At 47.2% G+C, this 23,484-nt stretch overlaps 1 protein-coding gene across 1 annotated transcript in view; it reads left to right on the top strand.

The window, feature by feature from the left end:
• Nucleotides 1-23,484, top strand: part of CLIC5 (chloride intracellular channel 5) — a 109,152-nt gene that overhangs the window by 58,657 nt on the left and 27,011 nt on the right. Inside the window, exons 3-4 of the mRNA XM_082347662.1 lie at nt 1,415-1,540; nt 9,977-10,083. Of these exons, the coding sequence (XP_082203788.1) occupies nt 1,415-1,540; nt 9,977-10,083 (233 nt within the window). The remainder of the gene's footprint in view (nt 1-1,414; nt 1,541-9,976; nt 10,084-23,484) is intronic.

The following is a 23,484-nucleotide window of genomic DNA, read 5'->3' as shown; positions in this document are numbered from 1 at the left end:
ATGTTGGCTCTTCTTAGCATTGTCCTGCCCTCATGGAGCTGGCAATCCAGGCAGGGAAGGAGAACTGATATACATTAAATAATCTGTAAGTTAGACTTGGCAATATGTAATTAAGCTCTAATTACATAATTTCATAACTACTGAAGAGGGTCAACAAAGAGAGGGGGCCACCCCTGACCAGTGTCCATTGGCAACGTCAGCTGGGCTACAGCGGTCAGGGCAGTACTTCCCAAGGATGCCAGACTCCAGAGGCCATTGTTCTCTGAGTCCTAGAAAAAAAAAAAAATCATCCTTAATAATTTCTGGATCTTTAAGCCACAGAGAAGTCATTGCTGAAAAATAAAATCAGTATAGATTTTCCCTCCCTGCTGAGAACCCAAGCATTGCTGCTGCCTTAGGTGAGCTTTCAAAAACAGGAGGAGAAGGTAAAGAATGTCTGAAAGGAAGAACACTCACAAAGTAAACACAGGGACTAAGGAAATTAGATTTTAGAAATGCTTTCAGTGTCAATTGTCTGAGGAGTTCCAAGTGCCACAGAAGGCAGCTGGAGAGTGTGCGTGTTGGGCAAGGACGTGGGAGGGGCACCTTAATTGAAATTCTTCTCTTCCCCTCCCAAGCTGATTACGCCAGGAATGTGTTTCATTACAGACTCCTTTTCCCCGTTGTTTACTCCTTTTCGGTTCCTCCATCTAATGTTTTCCACGCTTGCCTCCCACAAGGAGTGTGGCATTCTCAGAGGGAGCGTTTGGGGTGACTCTGGTGTTCCAGCCCTGCCCGGGGAAGCTTCCATCGTTATTTCTCCTCTTCCTCCCTCTGTCCTCTGTGCAGCCTTCGCCCTGCCCACTTCCCTCCATCCATCCGCCAGCCCTTCTTCCCCTCGCTTTGCTCCATCTCTGCACCTCTATTCTGACCGGCTGTGGGGAGCCCAGAAGCTCACCCTTGGACGTGAATAGGGACCCATGTCAAACACAAGGTCACTTCCTTCCCATTGCGCAAACCTTAGAGTACAGAGAAGATCGTTCTTAGTGTAAAAGCGTGACTGAATTCATGAATATTTAAAGTTTGGGATTCTGCCTCGCGCATTTTTGTAAAGCTAATGGGTGAAGGACCTTTTGAAAGCAAAGCCCAACTTCCCCCCTGGGTATCGGAAGCTTGGTTTTAGCTTAGATATTCACCTGTGATCACACTGCTTTTTCAAAGTCCATCCCGACTTGCTCCTCTCTCATTGAATTCCACTGGTCGGATATCCTGTGTCACACCACATCCTTCCAGAATCTCTCCAACCTCCTCTGCCCTACACCCCACACCGGGCCTGTTTTTGCTGACGGGCGTCTAGTGGACAGTGCACCCTGGGCTTCCCTGTCCGTGAAGCGTCCCGGTATAAGCCACCCCCTGAACCTTGCTCTCTCCGCAGAAAGCCAGCCGACCTGCACAACCTCGCCCCTGGCACCCATCCGCCCTTCCTGACCTTCAACGGGGACGTGAAGACGGACGTCAATAAGATCGAGGAGTTCCTGGAGGAGACTTTGACCCCCGAAAAGTAATGAGCTGCTTGTTTCTGGAGCTAATGACAGGGAGGGGGTCCTTGTGCTTTTCTAGATCTTGGGGGAGATTTCCAAAGGAGCCTCATCAATCCAGAGCCCAGGACCCTCCTTGCAAAGAGAGAGTCCCACATGGCCCTCCCCACCCCCAAAGGGATGCCAGTCTCAAACCTGCTTCACAAAGTCCAACCCCAAGAGCTGATGCCCCTTAACGCCAGGTCCCTCTGCCTGAGTGAAAGCAAAGGCTCCCTCATTGCTGAACGAGAGCTGAAAGGCTGACGAAGTGAAAAGTCAGCCAGGAGAGAGGTAATCCCATGACTTAAAACCACACCAAGGTATGAATAAGAGTCATAAATCTGACTCTGTCAGGTCAGAGCCCATAATTAAACATGAAAAACACGGACTGAAAGCAGTTCCTCTTCTGAAAACAAGCTCAGGGAGAGGAGAGACCAGAGGGTTCTTGTCTGGTAGATAAGCTGCTCCTGATGGGAAAAAGGAGTGAAGAGAAGAGAGGTGAATTCTAAAAGCTGCTGGAAACTAGACTTGTTCATTGTACTCTACTGAAATCAGGGATTCAAACAATCACCTTTTTAAAAAAAACTGGAACAATAATATTACATATAGAGTAAGGTGTGCACGGACTTTATCCTGTAGGATAGTCACTGAAAAGCTTTAAGCAAAAGTGTTGGAGAATCAGTTTTCAGGCTTACTTTGGGGGATGCGGGAAGATGGGGAGGGCAGAGGAGGGAAAGCTCCTAGAAATCAACTAGGAGGAGCCAACTGGTGACATTCCGGGTAAGACAGACTGGAGGCCTGGCCTAAGGCAGTGACAGTGAAATGGGGGGAGAGGGGTAGGAAGGACTTTAGGACATACTTAGTAGGTAAAATAAGTGGGATTGACTATAAAAATGACCATCTTGCATTTATTTTAAAGTTTTATTTTTTTTATTTTTTATTTTTTAAAATTTATTTATTTTATTTATTTATTTTTGGCTGCGTTGGGTCTTCGCTGCGGTGAGTGGGCTTCTCTTTGTGGTGGCTTCTCTTGTTGCAGAGCATGGGCTCTAGGCATGTGGGCTTCAGTAGTTGTGTCATGCAGGCTCAGTAGTTGTGGCTTGCTGGCTCTAGAGCACAGGCTCAGTAATTGTGGCGCATGGGCTTAGTTGCTCCACGGCATGTGGGATCTTCCCAGACCAGGGATCGAACCTGTGTCCCTTGCATTGTCAGGCAGATTCTCAACCACTGCGCCACCAGGGAAGCCCAGAAGTTTTATTTTTTAATTGATATTTATATAGCCCTCACTTAGTGGGCCCTTAAAGGTAGGTGCTATCATTATCCTAATTTGATAGCTGGGGAAACTGAGGATTGAAGAGGTTAAGGAACTTGCCCAAGGTCACACATCTAGCAAATCACTGTTAAATCAGAACTCCCAGTCGTGATCTAATTAAGCCTCAACCATTTATACATTCTTCCTAAAAATGTATTCTCAGTCATCCTAAACATTAGGACAGTTTATCTCCATACTGAGTGTGGAAAATTGCCTCAAGTCCAATAGACTTTAAAATAAATGCATTGATTAAATCAGCTGGGCAGCCCCACCCGTAACACCAGGCCAGCCACTTTGCTGAAAAGACCCCCAGGGGGCTCAGGCTCCTTCTTCCTCCCTTGGGACTTAACCTCATTGCTGGCTCTGGTTTGAAATCCAACAACAGAAAATGAATGCTGTTTTCAATAACTAAATAGGGTTTGGACTTTGCCTGGGAGATCCAGAGGGGAAAGTCCACGATGAAGTTAACATTTTCCCTTCTAGAAGTAATACCCGCACGCACGCAGGAGTCCTTGCTTCCATCAAGGCCAGTAGGGAATTGGAAACTGAAACAATGCGGAGGATAGATAGCCAGCCTGGTGGGTGGAGGCGTGCAGGGTTGGGCTGGGCTGGGCCTGGAGGCCTGGGGTCCACTCCTGGATCTGCCAGTGATGCACTGTGACCCCTCAAACCAGTCCCTTTCTTGCTCTCGGCCTCCATCCCCTACCCTGTGAAAGGATGACCCTTCACGGCCTTCTTAGCCAGGCTCCCTCAATCCCCGTCCAGCGGTGCCTTTGGGGGGCTGTTTCTCTAACTCAGGGCTCTCTAATCTACATCCCCAACAGGACCAAGGGGGCCCATGAGACCCCCTGCCCCCGCCGGAATTGTATGCCCATGTGTACAGGTAGATTCTTCCAGAGGAGGGCCGTCATCAGATTCTGGAACATTTCCATGATCCGAATCAGGCTAAGCTGTGCAGGACATAGACGCTGCCTCATCACTTCTCTCTCCACCTGTCCTGAGCTCTGCTTCATCTGGTCCAGGTCCCTCTGGACTGCAGTGTGTGTAGGAGGTTTCACTAAGTGCATTCCTGACCTGTCAGTGACCCTACGGTCCGCCACGCCCCGGTAGCAGAACCTCAAAACTCTTAAAATGCACAACTCCAGAAGGGCACCAAGGTGGGCCCCTAGTGATGAGACCATCAACCATTGCAGAGCCCCCAGGAGTGTCCTTTAGATGCCTTTGTATGGATCAGACTGGGGCAGGTGCCATAATTACCTCCCAGGAAATGTCAGCAAACCTGTGCTTCAGCCCTGCAAAGGCTCTTCTGCCCACAGCAAAGCCACCCACCTCGGCTGGCTTCCCACCAACTCTAGCTGGGAGGTCGGTCAGGTGGCCCATGTCCAGAGGCCCCAGGAGGAGGGCAGCCTGGCCTTCTGGTCCTCTAGGGGGCAGCAAAACCCCCGTTTCTGTTCCACAAACGCTGGTCGGCATGTGTTTCTCATCACACTGCTGTTTGTAAAAGCTGCCAGAGAGCCAAGAAATTGTGGGAGCCTTTTTCCCCTTAGCTTTATTTTTTAAAGGAAGAAACCCACATACAAACACTCCAGCAATCTTTTTAAAAGATCACACTTGGTTCCACAAAGCATTTGGTGTCAAAGTGAGGAATCTAGGAAATCTCAAGAAGTTTCCAAATGAGACGAACTTCCATCCTTCTCCTTAGACTGACCCAGTTAATGCTCCACAGGGAAGCGTCGGGATTATTGTTGACATGCTGCCTTTACCTTTCATCCTCGTCCTGTGGAATGGCCTGAGTTAATGGGATCCAGAAGTGAGAGTCAGGAGACCAAAGTCCGGCCACCTTTCTACACAGTGCTTGTTGTATGAACTTGGCCAAGCGTCACGCCCTCTCAGACCCTCCCCATTCCCTCATCTCTGAAACTACATAGTCTCTAAGATGACTTTCAGCAGAAGGTCTATGATTCCACGAATTTTTCAAAGTGCTTTCCCAGAGCTGGTTGCGGTTTGAAATAAACAGTGATAAAAATTCAGGGGAGTGAACGGATAGAGTCTAGTTACATGTCTTGTCATTTAGTCAGTCAACTATCACGTGAGTATTAACAGTGTTCAGAGCCATACCAGAATTGGAAGACACTTTGAATTCATTATTTTAAGAAATGTTTATGGATATCTCACGATAGTAAAAATCACAAAGTTTCTTCTGATCCTCTGGGAGGTGGAGAAGCAGCCTCAGTACCAAGGACAGGATGGCATTGTGGCTGAAAGTACAGTAAGTCCCCTACATATGGACGAGTTCTGTTCTGAGAGCCTGTTCCTAAGTCCAATTTGTTCATAAGTCCAACAAAGTTAGCCTAGGTACCCAACTAACACAATCGGCTATATAGTACTGTTCTGTAATAGGTTTATAATACTTTTCACACAAATAATACATAAAGAACAAACAAACACAAAAAATAAAGAAAACATTTTTAATCTTACAGTACAGTACCTTGAAAAGTACAGTAGTACAATACAACAGCTGGTGCTTCTTAGCGGTACCAGCTACATCACTGCTGCTTTTCCGCTTGCTTCCAGACATCCGGGGCTTGAAATAAAGATACTGTACTACTGTACTCTCTACAGTACTGTACAGTAAAGTACACAAAAGCACAACCACTTGTAGAGGATGCATGCACGTGACAGTGTATGCCAGACATGTGAACTAACTTACGTGATTGGACATGCGAATGCACGTTTGCATCTTTGAAAGTTTGCAGCTTGAAGGTTCGTATGTAGGGGACTTACTGTATGGGCTTTGGAGTCAGAATGCCTTGGGTTCTAATCTGAACCACCAGGTTGTGCTACACCGAAGTAACAAATTGACCACAAAATCTCAGTAGCTTAACAGAATACAGGTTTATTTCTCACTCACGCAGAGTCTGAGTGGGTAGTGTGGCCCTCTTCCATTCTGTAGCTTTTGAAATACATTTCTTCCAAGACTCCTTCAGCAGGGAAAGAGGGAGGAGAAGGAGCATGCAAAATATTTTTAAAGCCCAGGGTTATGAGTGGTTACATCACTTCTCTTCCCATACTATTGGTCAGAATCCAGTCATGTGACCCCAACCTATCTGAGAGGGAGGAGCTGGGAAATGCAGAGAGGCACATGGATAGTTAATGAGCATGTGTGGTCTCTGCTGCAGATAAATTACTCATTCCATCTCTGATCTTTAATTCTCACATCTATAAACTGATGACCGTCATGTTGATCTCGAGGGACTATTATTGAAGATGATACTGCTTAACCTAGTGCCTGACATAGAGTCAGAGCTCATTATGTGGCAGCTTGAAGAGCTAGAGCAGTCAGTGCCTCTTTTGTGACCGTCTCCCGGGTGTAATCATAAAAACAATTGGTGAGCTTAGGTCTTAAATCCACAGATGCCAGTGGTTGTCTTTTTATGAATAAGCCAGACCCCATCCACCTCCAAGGATCATTTGTTTAAGTAGCAGGGACAAGACAAGGCAAGCACACAGTTCAGGAGCAGAAAAGTCAGAAGCATTAATCTGCTTCTCCAGTGAGGGTTTGGTGAGGTGAGGAAGCAGGAATAACAGAGGAGGGAGAGAGGGGACGTCCTTCCACTTTTCAGCTTATTTGAAAACGGAGGGTCAACACTCAGGCTGCCAGAAGAGCCCCTGGAATCAGCAGAGGTCACCCCATGAGGACAAGATGACTGTTTCTCTTTTTCTCCAGTGTATCCCCAATGCCAGGGACAGGGCTTGGCCCCTGGTAGGTGCTTACTGCATGTTGGTTTAGTTGCATGGAGTCCTTTTGTTCAGGGGCGTGGTGGCCTATGGTTAGTCAGTGAGACGTCTTTTGGGACTCTAAGCCAATCAGAGCATTTCCATCTGCAATCATATCTTATTTTTTTTTGCTACTATTTACAAAAAAAAATTGTTTTGATGAGTGGCCAACTGTTTTACTTCCCAGAATGAAGCTTAAGTGCATATCTAAAATGAATGCATTTGAAATAAGATATCTTAAAAACAGAGTGGGAAGAAATTTTCATTATTGAGAGCAGGGGTTGGCCAACTTTCCTGGAAAGAGCCAGGGAGCATTTCTGACTTTGTGGCCATATAGTCTTAGTAGAGTAAAAGCAGCCATAGACAACATGTAAGTAAATGGATGTGGCTGTGTTTTATTTGAGAATGCTGAAATTTGAATTTCATATTATTTTCACATGTCACAAAATAATATACTTCCTTTGATTTTTTTCAATTATTTAAAAGTATACAAAGTATTCTTAGCTCACGGGAGGTACATAAACAAATGTTGAGCTGTATTTGGCCCATAGGCCATCATTTGCTCACCCCTGAGTGAGAGAAATTGCCCATCTCTTTGATTGTCACCAGATGACATCACAATTTTATTTCAAAGATGTTTCTATAAATGAAGCACTATTTGTTAGCCTTTTAGAGAAACAAAATGTACCCTGGAACCCACTTATTTGCATATTTAAAATGCAGTGTAAATATGGAGGTAAAATAAAAGCACTTAACATCCTGTACAGTAGCTGCCCCAAATCTAGTTACCAAACTCTGTAAGATTAATATTTGAAGATACACTTCCCACAAGGACAGTCTTCAAGTGGGACATTATGCTATAAAGTCAAATCTCAATGAATCATAATGCTTAGAAAACAGGACGGCACTCACATGGTCTCCCTGAACACATGGCCCTTTTTTGCCTGTCTTGGATTTGCTACCACCCAATCATGTTTGGCCCACACTGGCCATGAAGAAATGGTCAGATTAGTGGAAGTCTGACCAAATGATGGCATAAATTAAAAAAACCCCAACAAACCCAAAGGAAAAATGCATTATCTAGGCCCTTCTCTCTTTACATTATTACCTTATCAAGCAAAAACAAGGAGCACTTGGTATATATTAAAATAATTTTTTTTTTTTTAATTTGGAGTATATTTATTTATTTATTTATTTTTGGCTGTGTTGGGTCTTTGTTTCTGTGCGAGGGCTTTCTCTAGATGTGGCAAGCGGGGGCCAGTCTTCATTGCGGTGCACAGGCCTCTCACTATCGCGGCCTCTCTTGTTGTGGAGCACAGGCTCCAGACGCACAGGCTCAGTAGTTGTGGCTCACGGGCCCAGCTGCTCTGCGGCATGTGGGATCTTCCCAGACCAGGGCTCGAACCCATGTCCCCTGCATTGGCAGGCAGATTCTCAACCACTGCATTTCATTTTAAAAGCATGCCTGATTCTATGTGAGAAAGCCAAAATAGAGATGGATGATCCTAAATTCCCTTGTCTTGGAAGATTAATCTAGCATCCTGCAGGAACAATTGCTTTGTACCCCAAGTCAAAGTAGATGAACTGATGATTCCCAGGGTATTCAGGGAACTAAGTGTGCAGAACCTGTGCAGAGCGCCCCCTCCTGGTGGTTTAGGGGAGTTCCTCCGTGGTGCTCAGCCCAGCTCCAGGGGTTGTTTGGGAGTTTGGAGGGTAAACAGCAGAGTAGGTGAGAGGCCACAAGACATGGAACTTAAGATCTGGGCTTCCAGAGTGAAACTGCCTGGGTCGGGCTCCTGGGTCTGCCACGTGGCCATGTGGCCAAGCTTAGCTTCTCTGTGTCTCGTTTGTCTTCTGTGGGAAATGAGGCTAATGACAGTATCAATGAAATTGTAAGGAGTAAATGATGAAACTGCGAAGGGGTTAGAGCAGTGTCTGGCACGTAGTGGACACAGTACAAGCTAGCTTTTGCTGATATTGGAGAAGTGATGTGATGGCGTGGGAGGATCACTGCTTCAGCGCCCCAAAACTGGGTTCTCAGGGCCCCTCCACTATTTATTACCCATGAGCCCTCAAATAGCCATTTAACCTCTCTGGTCTCCAGTTGCTTCCCCATAAAATGAGGACGATAATGCCTCCGTATCTGACTCTTGGCAGGGGGCTGGACCCAGTGACTTTCCGTGGACTCGTCCAATGGCGGTATCTGAAATTTAACAGCCACCTAATGTGGCCCAAGAGTGGGCGGTCCTAGGTAATGGTCAGTGGAGAAGCCAAAAAATGAAAGAACACAAATACTTGTTACAGGCATTTTGGTTCAAGTTATTTAAAACATTAAACCAAAAAAAAAAAAAAAAAAAGGATTTTGCATTTTAAACATAAAGTAGCCAAATAGTTCGCAGCCCACACTATTCACCCAGAGATCACAAAGGTCCACATACTTGGTGATAATGATGGCCAAGCAATTGTCCCCCGTCTCCTCCCACCTTTGCCTGGCCATCCAATGCAAAATGTTTGTGAAATAATATTTTTTGAAAATTAGAATGGCTTGTTTTGATGGTGCCAGTGGGGTCAAAGCAAGTTTGCCTCGTTTGGTCTCAAGGCCAGTAGGAAAGATCCCTAACCCCAGTTTGCCTCTTATATTCTTCTGGCTTCAAAATGAAAGAATATGTGAGGGAGAGGCACTGGGTCATTGCAAATATATCTCCACGCCTGGAAAGAAAACAATTGTAAATGCTCATCCCACTGACGTAGCCTGGTAGTTTCTGCATCTTATTCCTGCACACAAATAAGAAGAATATTTCAGAAGAGGACCATGGGTAGCATTCCTTTCAAGAGATGATTTCGAGGCCTCAGTGCCAAGGTGCCTAGCACCTCCTTGCCCCCAGAATTAGCTCCATGCAGCTAGGATTATAATCGCAGGCCTGGCAGTGGATAGTTATTTTAACATGGGTTGGGGAAAAGTCTGGGACCCCACCTGATGCAGAGACGAACTCATTCAGAATTTTGACTAAGGCCTGGGCATTGCTGCATCATTGTTGGTGGTCCCAGGAAGAGAATACACCCTGGACCCTCTGAGTGGTGCTCTGGTTCTCTGCCCACAGACTGCGTTCCTAGGCAGTTCTCCACACCTCACTGGACTCTAGTTTCCTCTATCATTGAACTAGAGATGCAAGTGCCCACCCTCCCTAGAGGATGGGTTGGAAAAACCCCAAAAGATTTGTAGATCCTGCTAGAAACAAGAATGTTGTCATCGTGAGGTGATGGGAAGGGGCTCTCCCTTAAAGGACCTCCAAGTTCTCACTGACCCTAGAACATTGATCTTGCATTCCAGGTACCCCAGACTGGCTGCGAAGCACCGGGAATCCAACACAGCGGGCATCGACATCTTCTCCAAGTTCTCCGCCTACATCAAAAACACAAAGCAGCAGAGCAACGCTGGTAAGTGGTTCCCTTCTACCCAGAGCCCCTGGTGGCACTGTCCCCTGCCCAGGGCATCTTCAGACACTCAGGCCAGAGAAGCACCTGGAATCAATGCTTTTATTCACTCACCCTGAGGCCCCCTTGATGCAGGAGAGTGGGTAGTAGATCTTGCTTTCTGGCCAGTGCAGGAGAAACGGCCAGTGAGCCTTATTGTGGAATTGGAAGAGGGATGCAGTTGTGTTCTGAGCTTGCCTTAGTGCACATCATGATACACTGCACACAGGGTCCTGCCTCGGCCGCACTACTGTCTGTTTGTCCCCAGTTCATGACCCTGCTGTGCTCACAGGAAGTCCTGTTTGGAACAACACATTGCAGCTTCCTTCTGGTCCCTGAAAGACTTCTCAGGGGGTTGACCAGAGCCCATGGTGGGACAGGGCAGTCACCATGGTGGTACATGCTCAAGGTAGAGCCCGGCCCTCTGCATTCCACCCCCACGGCAAGTGCAGAGGTGCTGGGAAGCCTCTTCTCCAAGCCTGGCTCATCCTCTGCCCGGCCCTTAATTTCTAGCATTGGCCATAGAACTCAGACTTGATTCTCTTGTGGTGCCTCTCAGAGGGGTTTGAGCTCCTCATTTAAGCTGCACTTATAGTCCCTCATTTGACTTGGTCCTTTAAGCATGAGCTGAAGCAATTTGAATAGAACTGTCACACTGAGCATGTGTAACTTCAGAACAGTGTTAGTTCCTGTGAGGAGAAGGAAGAGGGATGAGGAAGTTTGCTTGCCCTTCAAGTAGGAGGATGGAGGCCAGTGCTGAGCCAGGCAGAGCAAGGGCATCACGAAAACTTCGTGAGTGAGTGAGTGAATGAGTGAATGAATGGTGATTGGTTGAACGGCACTTCTTGAGTCTTCATGAATGAACAAGGAACTGAATGTCTATCAGATGAACACACAATGGATCCTGAAACAAGGTGGTCCATTTTTTTGGACCACCTTGGAGCTAACTGCTCCAGGAGCTCAGAAGAGAAAGGCATCTCTTTGGACCAAAGTGACCAGGAAAGGCAGCCAGGATGAACTTTTGGCAGGAACAGTGGTGTGGTGGGAAGTAAATGATTCAGTAACAGCTGCTGTGGACCTGGATCGTGCCAGGCACAGAACTAGATTCTAGAAAAAGAACTAGAAAAAGACACCCAGTCTTCAAGGCCTGACTGGTACAGAAGAAAAGGCTTAAGTTCACAAAAATAACAAGACAAGAGGTAAATGGTGGCTTCATCAAAGGGAGTCTGAAGAGCTGAATAGCTGCCCTATGAGAGGAGGAAAGAGTATCTGCCAAAGGGGTTCAAGAGTAGGAAGGATTCACCTTTGGGTCATTTGAGAAAATTTCCTGAAGCGGTTTCAACTGGGTGGTAAAGATCCAGGGAGAGTCAGTTGGCTGGGAACATAGGATCGAAGACGTGGGGAGGGTGAGAAAACTCCAGTGACAGAGACCAGGAGAAGCATCTGGAGTCTGCAGTGCCAGCTGGGGGACTGGATTTTATCCTGTGGGCAAGGCAGTCATTAGAGGTGCGTGAAGAGGCACTACAGGGAGAGTGGCCTTTCAGGGACAAGAAAAAGGAGAAGCATGAGGGAAATCTTTTAAATTTACTCAGTGCTTTTGCTTCATTGCTGTTTGCAGCCTGTGGTGTGTTGAGTCTGTATCCACCTGGGACCTCAGAGTGTGACCTTGTTTGGAAATAGAGTCTTTGCAGATGTCATTAGGTAACGGTCTCGAGATGAGATGATACTGGTTTAGTGTGCTCCCTAAATCCAATGACTGGTGTCCTTAGAAGAAGAAAAGCGGACACACAGAGATGCGGGTGGGGGCATGTGAAGACAGAGCAGGGATTACAGTGCTGCAGCCACAAGCCAAGGACCGCTTGGGGCCACCAGAAGCTGAAAGAGGCAAGGAAGCATCCCCCCAGAGCCTTGGGAGGGTACGTGACGCCCTATGACACCTTGATTTGGATTTCTGGTCTCCAGAACTGGGAGAGGAGAGATTTCTGTTGTTTTAAGCCACCCGGTTTGTGGTCCTTTGTGGTGGCAGCCCTAGGTGGCTAATGCAGCCCTCACAGCCATCGATCGTGTGAAAGGCAACCCCTGCCCTTGCCCTGCTGCAGACACAGAAGCAATGGGACGACAGTGGCTTGTCCTCGCCCCCAGGGGCTAAGCTGGCTCTCAACTCCAGTTTTCAGATTCCACATCCAGGGTCCTTTCAGCCGCAAATATCTTCCTTCATAGTCACTGAAGCGCCAGCAGAAAGATTGTCTTAGCCGAGCCTTCCAGACTTCTCAGGTTGTGAGTGGTATTTACATATGAGCCGTATTTACGGTTCTCCTGCCCCCAAAGCCAAAGCAACCACTGAACATCATGTATCAGTCTCTCATAAACTGAACACTCTGCAATTTTCATCGTTTCCGCTTCTTTTGTTTCCCCCTGTTTTTCTCTGTGATGGGTTTTGCGCTTGTGACTCCTTCTCCCCTAAAACTCATTTGCACATTTCAACGTGCCAGTGTTTCTCTTGTCCCCAGTTGCCTGTCCCCCAGATCACGGTCCTCTGTGCTGTTCTCTCCCGCCTTTTAACAAGACACCAAGTTCTTCCTTCAGTGTGACTATAGCTCCCCCTCCCGCCCCCTTCGCTTTTTTTCCCCAAGCCCACACCCTCAGTCATGCTCAGCTGGTCAGCTGGCTCCGCAAGTTCTTAGGCTCAGCCAGCCAGCACCCGGAGCTCCGGTGGGCCCGTCCTTGCACAGAGAACAGCATTCCTCTCGCGCTGGGCTTTGAGAGCTGGCACCGTGGCCCCACCCCACCCAGCCACCGGCCCGTGAGACCATCCACACCCTGTCTCTGCTTTGTCCGAGCTCTGTACTCACAGGTCTCTACAAGGGCATCAACATCAGCCCCCAGGCTTCCCCTGACAGCCTTCTGCATCTTCAGCTCTGCGTTTGTTTTTCCAACGTCCTTTCTTCAGACTGTCCCTTTTGTGTTTTCAATTTTTTTTTTTTTCTCTTGAGCAGAGCCCTCCCTCCACATAATACCCCAGCACCCTCCACCCGGCCCCCCAACACACTGACTGTCTTCTTGGTCCTCTTCTGCCCTTTCAACAACAAAGCGTGGAAACACCCCACACTGTGACCTGGTTCTACATGATGGATGAATTCTCCACTCCCACGGTGGATACAGAAACCACCATTCAAAATTCCCCTGTTGTTCACAAATCCTCAAAAAAGACCCCAGCTACTGGAACTCAAGACCCCATCCTGGAGGAGCCATCCACAGCTAGCACCCAAGGGAGCTGTCCGTTAGTTAGTACATTCAGTCATTCATTTATTCATTCAACAAACACAGATTACACGAAGTGGATCCAAGTCTGAGCTAATGTTTAAAGGGCGTTTCTTGTGTGCCAGGCACCGGGCTGTGTCCTGGAGTTGCCAAGACAAATGAGACAACATCATTGTCTTCGATAAACTAACCATCGACAGGGGACCGTGAAACATACAAACATGCAGTTACTGACCTGGGTTTGAATCCCAGATCTGCCACTTATAGCTGTAACACTTTGCCTGAGAGACTTCTTCTTTCTGAGCCTCCGTTTCTGCATCTGTAAAACATACTTAGTAATGCTTTCAATTTCATCAATCTGACAAATAAGGCCATTAATAGCATCTCCAAGGTTAGTCATGCAGAGTCATTTATTTATAAGTTAATGCATGTAAATCCTTTAGCACACTGCCTGACACATCATAAATGCTCTTTAAATGTTAACTTTGATTATTACTAGCGCAAAAATGAGACAAACACGAATATTGGCATCAGAAACTGCTGCTTCAGCTCTTACTTTCTGACCCCTAACCAGCACTTCCAAATCTCCCACTCATTTAGTCTCTTTTCTACGTGTTTAATTTTGTTTCCCATTTTCTTGGTGCATTTTCCTCCTCTCCAAAGTACACAGTTGCTCCCTTGGTCCATGGACGCGGAATCTGCAGATTCAGAGGGCTGACTGTCCTGTGCCACTTTATAAAAGGGACTTGAGTATCTGTGGATTTTTGATACCCAAGGGAGTTCGTGAATGAGAAGAAGAGCTCTAGGGACGACACCCAAGGATCACCCACATCTGTGGAATCAGAAGGATCTGAGGGAGCGGAGCCAGAGAGGAAGATTAAGAAGGACTAGCAAGTGAGGAAGGGGGCAGGAGGTTGGGGGGATCGTGAAGACGAAGAAGAAAACCTTTACGAAAAAGATCGATCTATGATGTAAGACGCTGCCCAGGTCATGGGACGCTTTGCCTTTTGTGTTCAGCTTTCTGGACTTGTCCTCAGGCATCCTTCTCCGACTGCTTCTCTCATCTGCATCAGCCCATAACTCAGACCCTACTCAACAGGAGAGTCAGGCTGACCAGGAGCACAGGCCCTTCTCGCTTGGAACTCGGAGGTGTGCAGCGAGAGACCAAGAAACCACATGGCCCGAGGAAGGGCGTCTTGGAGACGGGAGAGAGCAGCCCTGCATTTAGATTTGGCTGCAGGAGTCCCTGCTCTGGGCCCCGCACATTCGTGTTTCAATCTTGCAGGGAAAGGTTTTGTCATTTGTTGAGTCTTGAAGGTTTATAGAGTTCTGAAGCAGAAGGATGTGGGGGAGGGCTCGAGCGTCATCCGTCCCACCTTTGGCGTGTCCGGTAACAAGCTTGGAGTTAGCCGTGCTCAGCTCTGCCCTTCATCCTGCATCCTGCATCCTGCCTCTGCCTGGCAGAGGCCACTTTCAGCCATGCTGGTGGCCCCATCTCTAATGTCCTCCCTCTCTCTCTGCGAGTACCCATCCTGGCACTTCTCCGTTCACCTTCCTCAGAGATGCCACCATGGCACACAGACCCCAGGCGACCCAAGACCGGGCAGCAGCCCCCAGACTCAGCAGTTCCGGCTCCCCTTGCTTCCCAACCCCACAACTTGCTCAGCGCTCTGCCCGCTGGGATGTCAGTTTGGCTTCTCGGGTGTATCCCTTCCCTCGAGGGGTTTCTTTGACACCCTACTTTACCTTGTCACTCCCACTCTTCTCTGTCATCTTACAAGAGGACCTGGGCTTTTCTCTCTGAATATCCATCTTGTATTTTGCATTTTTTACCCTCAAGCTGCTGTTTGAACAGACTCTTAAAAACCTCTGCCAAACCCCTAGGCTTTCAAGAGACTCATTTTAGCTATTTATTCGAATCCGGGCATAAATACTATATTTTACTTTCTCTTCCCCCAACCTCTCTTTTTCCTTCTGCTTCAGTGCTATCCATCCTACTGTTTTATTTCACTTTTTGTACATACTGCAGGGTCCAGGCAGTTAACAAATGGATCTCATGTGTGTTTTTAGTTCTCTATTCTTATTCGCTATTTTTAAAGTCCTTTTTTAATTCCTCCAGCCCTATCACGTGTCCCTAGATATAGTTAATATCCCTGCCCACGGGACCATCTCATTTTTGGCTTGTGTCTCATTCTCATGTACTTTCCCTCATTTTCCATCACCGTTCCTTTATCCTTTGCACAAGCCCATGTCCACGGGGCTCTCTTCCCCTGCTAAGAGGTCTAAAAAGTCCCAAACCCCTCTGTTTGTATCTAATCCATAGATCATATGTGGCCTCGTGGCTTTTCCTTCCTACATTTGCATATTCCTTTTTCACACATCTGACACAGGCTGCCTGTACCACCTATTTCTGTGCTAAGTGGTGTTTTTCCCAATTCGGATGATTTTGGTCTTTCAACACTCCCTCGAAATTCCCTCATCTCATCCCCCCTCAAGTCTGGCTTTCTCTCTTATTTCCGCCTCTGTATGTGTCGGTCTTGGGGGCTTTCTTTCTAATTTTAAAATGTATACTCCACTTGTCCCAGAACGGCTTTATAGCCACTCACAGCAACACGTAAAGCTCTGCAAAGCAACATACCCTAGAAGGAGGTGAGAAAGAAAAACAAGGGGGGTCATAAAACGAGCTCAGGGCGAGCAAGACAGGAAAGGCAGCTCCCAGAGCCCTGTTGCTGAACGCAGACGGCAGACCACGAGACCCTGGTCAAGATGAAAGCAAACCAGCCTCCCAGGAGAATGACAAGTATTCCTGATTTGGGGCTTGAGTCGTAGTCATAGAAGAGCTATTATTGTCATCTTCTTTGTCCATTCCCTCCTGTGACTCCCCTTCCTGTTCTCCTGGAGCCCAGGCCCGCTGACTTCATGCCAGTATGACTTCTCCGTCTTCACCCCGCCCTTTGGCTGCACCCCTCCCCGCCCGTCTCCTCTTCAGCCCTCACTACACCTGAAATCCATTTTCTTCTTTTTCCTCATCATCTTCTCTAGAGACCCATGAGACCTCCCTGCAGCCTCAGGCCTGTGTCACCAACTTTCCTGCCTCCTTTCTGTTATTTCCAAGACTAGGAGCAGCTTGCCTAGGCCTGTTTCTCTCTCTGTCTTTTTTAATCTCCTTCATAGACAGACTCTTTTTTTTTAAGTTTCTTTTTAAGTTTTTTTTTTTTTTTTTTGATTTGGACGAATTTTAAAGTCTTTATTGAATTTGTTACAATATTCCTTCTGTTTTCTGTTTTGGTTTTTTGGCCACGAGACATGTGGATCTTAGCTCTCCGAACAGGGATCAAACCCTCACCCCCTGCACTGGGAGGCGAAGTCTTAACCATTGGACCACCAGGGAAGTCCCCCATAGACAGATTCTTTTTCTTTAATTTTTTTTATTTTAATTTTTATTTTTTGGCTGCGTTGGGTCTTCGTTGCTGTGTGCGGGCTCTCTCTGGTTGCGGCGAGTGGGGGCTACTCTTCGTTGCGGTGCGCGGGCTTCTCATTGCGGTGGCTTCTCTTGTTGTGGAGCACGGGCGCTAGGCGCGCGGGCTTCAGTAGTTGTGGCACATGGGCTCAGTAGTTGTGGCTCGCGGGCTCTAGAGCGCAGGCTCAGTCATTGTGGCTCATGGGCCGAGTTGCTCCGCGGCATGTGGGATCTTCCCGGACCAGGGCTCGAACCCTTGTCCCCTGCATTGGCAGGCGTTTTCTTAACCACTGTGCCACCAGGGAAGCCCCATAGACAGATTCTTAAATCCACACTCTGTAGTTCCATTTATTCAGTTTCCATGCAACCCAATCAAGGATGGCCTAGACCAACCTTCGTAAGTGTCATCAGTGGTGCACGTGGGGCTAAATCCAACAGGCATTTAATTAATTAATTAACTAATTAATTAGTTTATTTATTAATTTATTTTTAGTATAGTTGATTTACAATGTTGTGTTAGTGTCTGGTGTACAGCAAAGTGATTCAGATATATATATGTATATATATCTATTCTTTTTCAGATTCTTTTCCATTATAGGTTATTACAAGATGTTGAATATAGTTCCCTGTAGGTCCTTGTTGGTTATCTATTTTATATATAGTAGTGTGTACTTGTTAATCCCGAACTCCCAATTTAGCCCTCCCCCTCCCTTTTTTTTAATTGACACATAACCTTGTATTAGTTTCAGGTAGACAACATAATCATTCAATATTTTTATTCATTGCAAAATGATCACCACAACAAGTCTAGTTAACATCCATCACTACACACAGTTACAAAATTTTTTTCTTGTGATGAGAACTTTTAAGATCTACTCTTTTAGCAACTTTCAAATATGCAATACGGTATATTATTAACTATAGTCGCCATGTTGTACATTACATTCCCAGGACTTATTTATTTTATAACCGGAAGTTTATAGCTTTTGACCCCCTTCACCCATTATGCTTGCTCCCCAACCCCTGCCTTAGGCAACCACCAATCTGTTCTCTGTTATCTATGAGCTCTGTTTTTTGTTTGTTTTGTTTTTAGATTCCACATATATAAGTGAGATCATACAGTATTTGTCTTTCTCTGACTCATTTCACTTAGCATAATGCCCTCTAGATCCATCCATGTTGTTGCACATGACAAGATTTCCTCCTTTTATGGCTGAATAATATTCCAGCATGTGTGTGTATACACATATATATCACATTTTCTTTATTCATTCATCCGTTGATGGACACCTAGGTTGTGTCCATGTCTTGGCTATTGTAAATCACGCTGCAATATACGTGGGAGTGCAGATATCTTTTTAAGTTAGTGTTTTTGTTTCTTTGGATAAATACCCAGAAGTGGAATTTTTAGTGTTTTTGTTTCTTTGGATAAATACCCAGAAGTGGAATTGCTGGATCATGCCTGTCTCTTTTTATTATGACTGATGGGCCCCTGTGCTGTGTTTGCAAAGATGTCCCCCTTTCTACCTATGGAAGACACTGGGATATCCTAACATACTCCTGCTAAAATATTTGCCCTAGTAAGATACTTCTAACTTCCTAAATAAAGTCCTAAAGCCCCTTCCTTGGACACCCATGATGTGCTGGCCCCAGTGCTATGTGTTTACAGTCCCATGCTTGCACTGAGTTGTCTCTCTAGCTGTTGACCTTTATTAGTTGTAAGTGCAGTGGCCATATTTTCCAAACTGAAAAATCGCATGTCTAACAAATTGCCTTCATTGAAAATAATCAAATTATAAGAAATCAGTACTGTCCCAGAAAATCCAGGACATATGTCTCCAAATGAAAAGCACCTGGCTTTTTGGTCCCCAGTCCAAATCCGCACCTGGCTGCCACTGCGGGGGGGAAGGCAAGTGCATCACATTTCCTGCCACCTCCTGGCCCCAGGTCCTTGACCAGACAAATGAGTCTCCATTAGCCATGAGCTTCTCTGAGCAGTCTTGGTTCTGTTTCCAAATAAGGGTCAAGGTTTCCTCCCTTCCTGAGGCTTGTGTCAGCGGCTTCACTTCCTGGGACCTGGAAGCAGGTAGCAGGCGCCCTGGGTTTATTCTGAGAAAATTGATAGTCACAGCCACGTATCCTGAAGAAGACCCTCAGGGTATCTAGAAATCTTGGTGAGCTGATCTCATCATTGGGCAGGTCATTCTCTCTGGAAGGACACGTGACTGAAGGCCTACATGGTGGTTATCAACACAATATCAATTACTCTCATCCTGCCTCTCTCGCCCCCCAGCATCTCCCGGAGCCCTCAAGAAAGGCAGCTGGAGCAAACCAGCCACAGCTGGATTCCTTACTCCTTCCTTGTCTCCCTCCTCCATTCAGGCCCGAATCTTCAAATCACTCCTGTCTTCTCTTCTAAGAGGTGCCCCCCGAAGTGGGCCATGCTCCGGGCGGATGCTGGTAGAGAAAGAATCTGCCTGGAGCACTGGCGATCTTTCTTTCCCTGCCACGTTCTCCAGGGCTCATGTCCGCATGAGCTCACCCCTGCCCGCAGCCTGCCTGCCTCCATCAGACCAACACACAGACTCCTTCTGCATCCAGCTCTGCCCCTGCTTACCCCCGCGTCAAAGTGCCTCTTCCCGAGCACATGCCCCTCGCTCCCTTTTAATAAGATCTGTAAGACCCCTTAAGTACATATATTAAACAAGACAATCCCCATTGGATGTATAGAAAATTGAGGATCACAGACTTCAGCTCAATATTAAGAAGTTTACAATTAAATCTGCAGAATGGGCCACCAACTAAAGAAGAGAGGGTCCCGTCAATGGAAGGGTACCAAAAGAGACTGGACCTTCAGAGGCTGGACCTTTGCCTAACCTAAGTGGTCGACTATTATAAGACACTTATTTTAAGTACCACTAAGAAACAAAAAGTGCCTTCAAGTAAACAAAAAACGCTTTCACTTACACTCTAAGATTTTCATGGTAAGACGCAGTCTGATTTCAAAGATGTCAAATGTGAAAAAATGTGCATCTTAGTCTCGATGACATATGGAAGGCAATTCCCATAGCCCTTTTTAAATCTAACATTTCGTTACTTCCTAGAGGCTAAGCGTGAAATGTCAAACCCTCCCTTCTGCTTGACCTTGAGCTACCCTGTTGGAAGGAAAGTGAATGGAGGTCAATACTGCTTCCAGATCCCTCTGGGATGGCTGTCCTAACCCCATATCCCTTTGTCTCTCCTGCCTGGAAACCAGTAGTGCTTATCTCTTAGCTCAGGGTTTGGCAAACTTTTAGACTTTTCAGGCTCTGCAGGATGTCGCCACTGCTCAACTCTGCTGCTGGAAGAATAAAGCGGCCACGGACAATACGTAAACCAATGGGCGTGGTTGCGCTCCGATACAACTTCATTTATGGACGCTGAAATTTGAATTTCACAACATTTTCAGGGATCACAAAGTATTATTCTCTTTTGACTTTTTTTCAACCATCCAAAAATGTAAAAACCATTCGTAGCTTCAGGGCAGTGCAAAAATAGGCAGTGGACTGGATTTGGCCCTTGGACTATAATTTGCTGAGCTCTGTCTTAGGCAGTCCAGGGCTACAATAGCAAATTCTCTTAATTTCTATGCCTCTCATCCTCATCTCTAATATAGAGACTATAATAGTGTCCTTTTTTTGCATTGTCATGTTAATTAAATGAATGAATGCATTAAAGCACTTCGGACAGTAGGCAGCAATAGGTGATGGCTGTTACTGCTTCTGCTATTCATTTCATGAATCCTCCCCCAGGTTCCATGGTACCCACCCTTTGGGCTGGGCAGTCCAGCTTTCCTGGTAATGTGGAAGTATGTACTGCCCTCTTCTGGCAGGTGGAGGAATCAGCGCGAGGGACAACTCATCATGTTTTAGTGTAAGGAAGCCTATGGACTCTTCAGCATCTTCTGCGTTCAGGGACTCGGTTATCCTGAACTTTAGTTGGGAGTTCCAGAAGAGGCCAGGTCTCCTTCGGGGGCTCGAAGCCATCTTGCTTTATCTGTCCCCTGCACCCAGGGTGGGGCATGTCTCCCAGGCCTGATGGATCCTCCAGAGGTCGCTGGCTGCCTGGTGATAAGCTGTCCTCCATCAACTATTTCTTTCTCCCTTGCCTCTCCCCACTCCATCACCTCCAATCTTTGCTGTTATGAACTTCCTTGACCTAAAATAGGAAAGTATTTGAAAGGAGTCAGAGCAGCCTGGGAGGGCTGTTAGCCCAGAACTAACAAGCCCCTTACTATCAAAGCCCCCTGTGCTTTTTTCCTGCAGCCTCGTGAAAGCCAACTTCTGTGGGGGGCAGGGGTGGAGCGTTTCTCCAGATTCCCCAGGATGTGGCAAGCCGCTTTCAGAAGCCAGTGTGTGCATTTATTATTCCAAGCCAACCGTTTCCATCCCAGGCCCTTCCTTCCTTCACCTCTTCCTCCCTCCTGCCCTCAGCCCCAGGTCACGGTGGGCCCAGGCTGGAGGCCAGGCCTTCCCAAGGGGATGGGCACGACCCTCCCTTATTCAGCCTCATGCCCAGAGGTGAAAGCTAAGGCAATATGTCAAAAGGAGAAGGAACGTGCGCTGTAATCGCGCTGCTCAGAGACAGAGGTCCTGAGGTGGCGTGGGCTTCCAGATCTATTCTGTAAGAAACCCCAACGTTTTCTTTTGGAGGAAGATAGCTGTGTCCAACTCGGGACAACGGGTTTCCTGGAAGGAGGCCCGAGCCCAGGCTGTTATCACGAGGGCGGCTCCGGGGTGGTCCCTGGACTACCACGGAGGTGCGGAGGATAACGAGGGGGACTGTCTTCCCACTTCCTCACAAAGCAGCCACTGCTGTCTCATTTCAAAAACGCCTCTGGTCATAAAGGAGCCCTTCAGGCTGCCTTCCTTGGCCACCCTTGCGTGCCCAGGGCCAACTTGGGGTATTTTGTTTGTTTGTTTGTTGGGTTAACGTTTTGTTTTGATTAACAGTCTTACGAGGAAAAACAACCTAGGCTCGGTGGGACCCACCTCCGAGGTGTGGAGCGCCCTGCAGCGCTCAGCTGTCTTCACACCCACGGAGGGTCCTTGAGGCTAAGAGCCGGAGGGAGGGGCAGGGTCCAACAATTCCTTTTGGGCACCTACCAGCGGTTGCCCAGAGCATCCCTCCAGAGGGTCTTTGATTTGGCTTACGATCAAGGCCGGTGCTGGCCATGTCTAATTTCACAGATGTTGTTCCTGAAATGAATCCTTGGGCAGTCTTCAGGAAGGCGGTTGGTGGCATTGGGCTGTTGAAGGCGGCAGGCCTGGGGAGGGAGGAGGGGGGAAGGGGGATGGCGAGGAGGGTCCTGCGTGGGTGGGCGCATTCATTAGTGGAGAGAGCCGCCGTTAGCTGTGTGGGATCCCAGCAGCACAGCTGAGACCACCAACACCATTCCATGTGCTGGAATTTCCCGCCGTCTGACCAGAACGAGCTCGCCTGGCCTGGCCTGGCCTCAGATCAAGGCCTGGGGAATAAGGAACATTAAATGACTAATTCGAACACGAGTTCAGAGCTCTTGCACCTCGGGCTACCGTTACTTTATCCTGTGCAAGGGATACAGACTCTTACACAGTCTGCACGTGGGGACTCAATCTCTACCTTTCTCTCTCTCTCCCCCTCCACGCAGATATACACACACGTGAACAGCTAGTGTGTGTTCTGATATTTCTGTGTACCAGCTGAGGCCATTACGTAGCTCCTTAAATAAACAGGGTCATCGATCAATTAATCTGAAAAAAAAAAGTGCTTGCGTGTAAAGTTGTATTAGTGCCAGGACGTGATGGGGTAGCTTTGCCGTTAAGCCCCATGGTGTTCAGACCACAGAAGCGTGGGGTGCGTGTGGGTGCAGGTGTGTACATGTCGTTGTGCGCGTACCGGTCTGGAGGGCTGTAGCTGGTTTATACGGTGACTGCACTCACATAGTCCCTCATCTGCGATTAGAACGTAGCTTTGAGGGAAGAGTTCCCCTCTTCTCTGTTGACTCTCGGTGGAGAATGGCTCCGGGGAAATGAGCATGTAGAATGGGTTCCCCATTTGTGGTGGAGCTGGGGCTGAAAATGACAAGATGTGAAATCCAGGTAGTGGGCGGAACCTTCTAACCAAAACTTCAAATTCACCCCAATTATGAATCCTCCTTGTCAAATCTGTCGTGATCTTATCCAGGCAGGATGGGTAACATTCGCTCCGTTTCACACGAGGAAAGCTGAAGCGTGGATAAACTGTTCAGAAGACGTGATGGAACCAGAGATGGACGCAGGGCAAACCAGGCATTTCTCAGCTTTTAAACTCTTTTGCTACAAACCAGTTATACTAAAACATAAGAATTGAAACCAGGGGTTAAATCCAGTCTGGTATTTATCAGCAACTTAGAGAGGATTATTTATTTATTTATTTAAAATATTTTATTCTCTTCCTTCTTTTTTTTATTATTTATTTTCGTTATTTTTTTGGCTGCATCGGATCTTAGTTGCGGCACGCAGGATCTTTGTTGAGGCATGAGGGGTCTTTTGTTGTGGCGTGCAGGCTTGTCTCTAGTTGTGGTATGCGGGCTCCAGAGCGTCTGGGCTCTGTAGTTGTGTCGCGTGGGTTCCAGAGAGCGTGGG

Source organism: Balaenoptera borealis (genome assembly GCF_965194805.1).
Source record: "Balaenoptera borealis genome assembly, chromosome: 12".
NCBI lineage: Eukaryota > Metazoa > Chordata > Mammalia > Artiodactyla > Balaenopteridae > Balaenoptera > Balaenoptera borealis.
The sequence above is the reverse complement of the archived record's forward strand: the minus strand, read 5'-3'. Positions and strand labels throughout refer to the sequence as shown.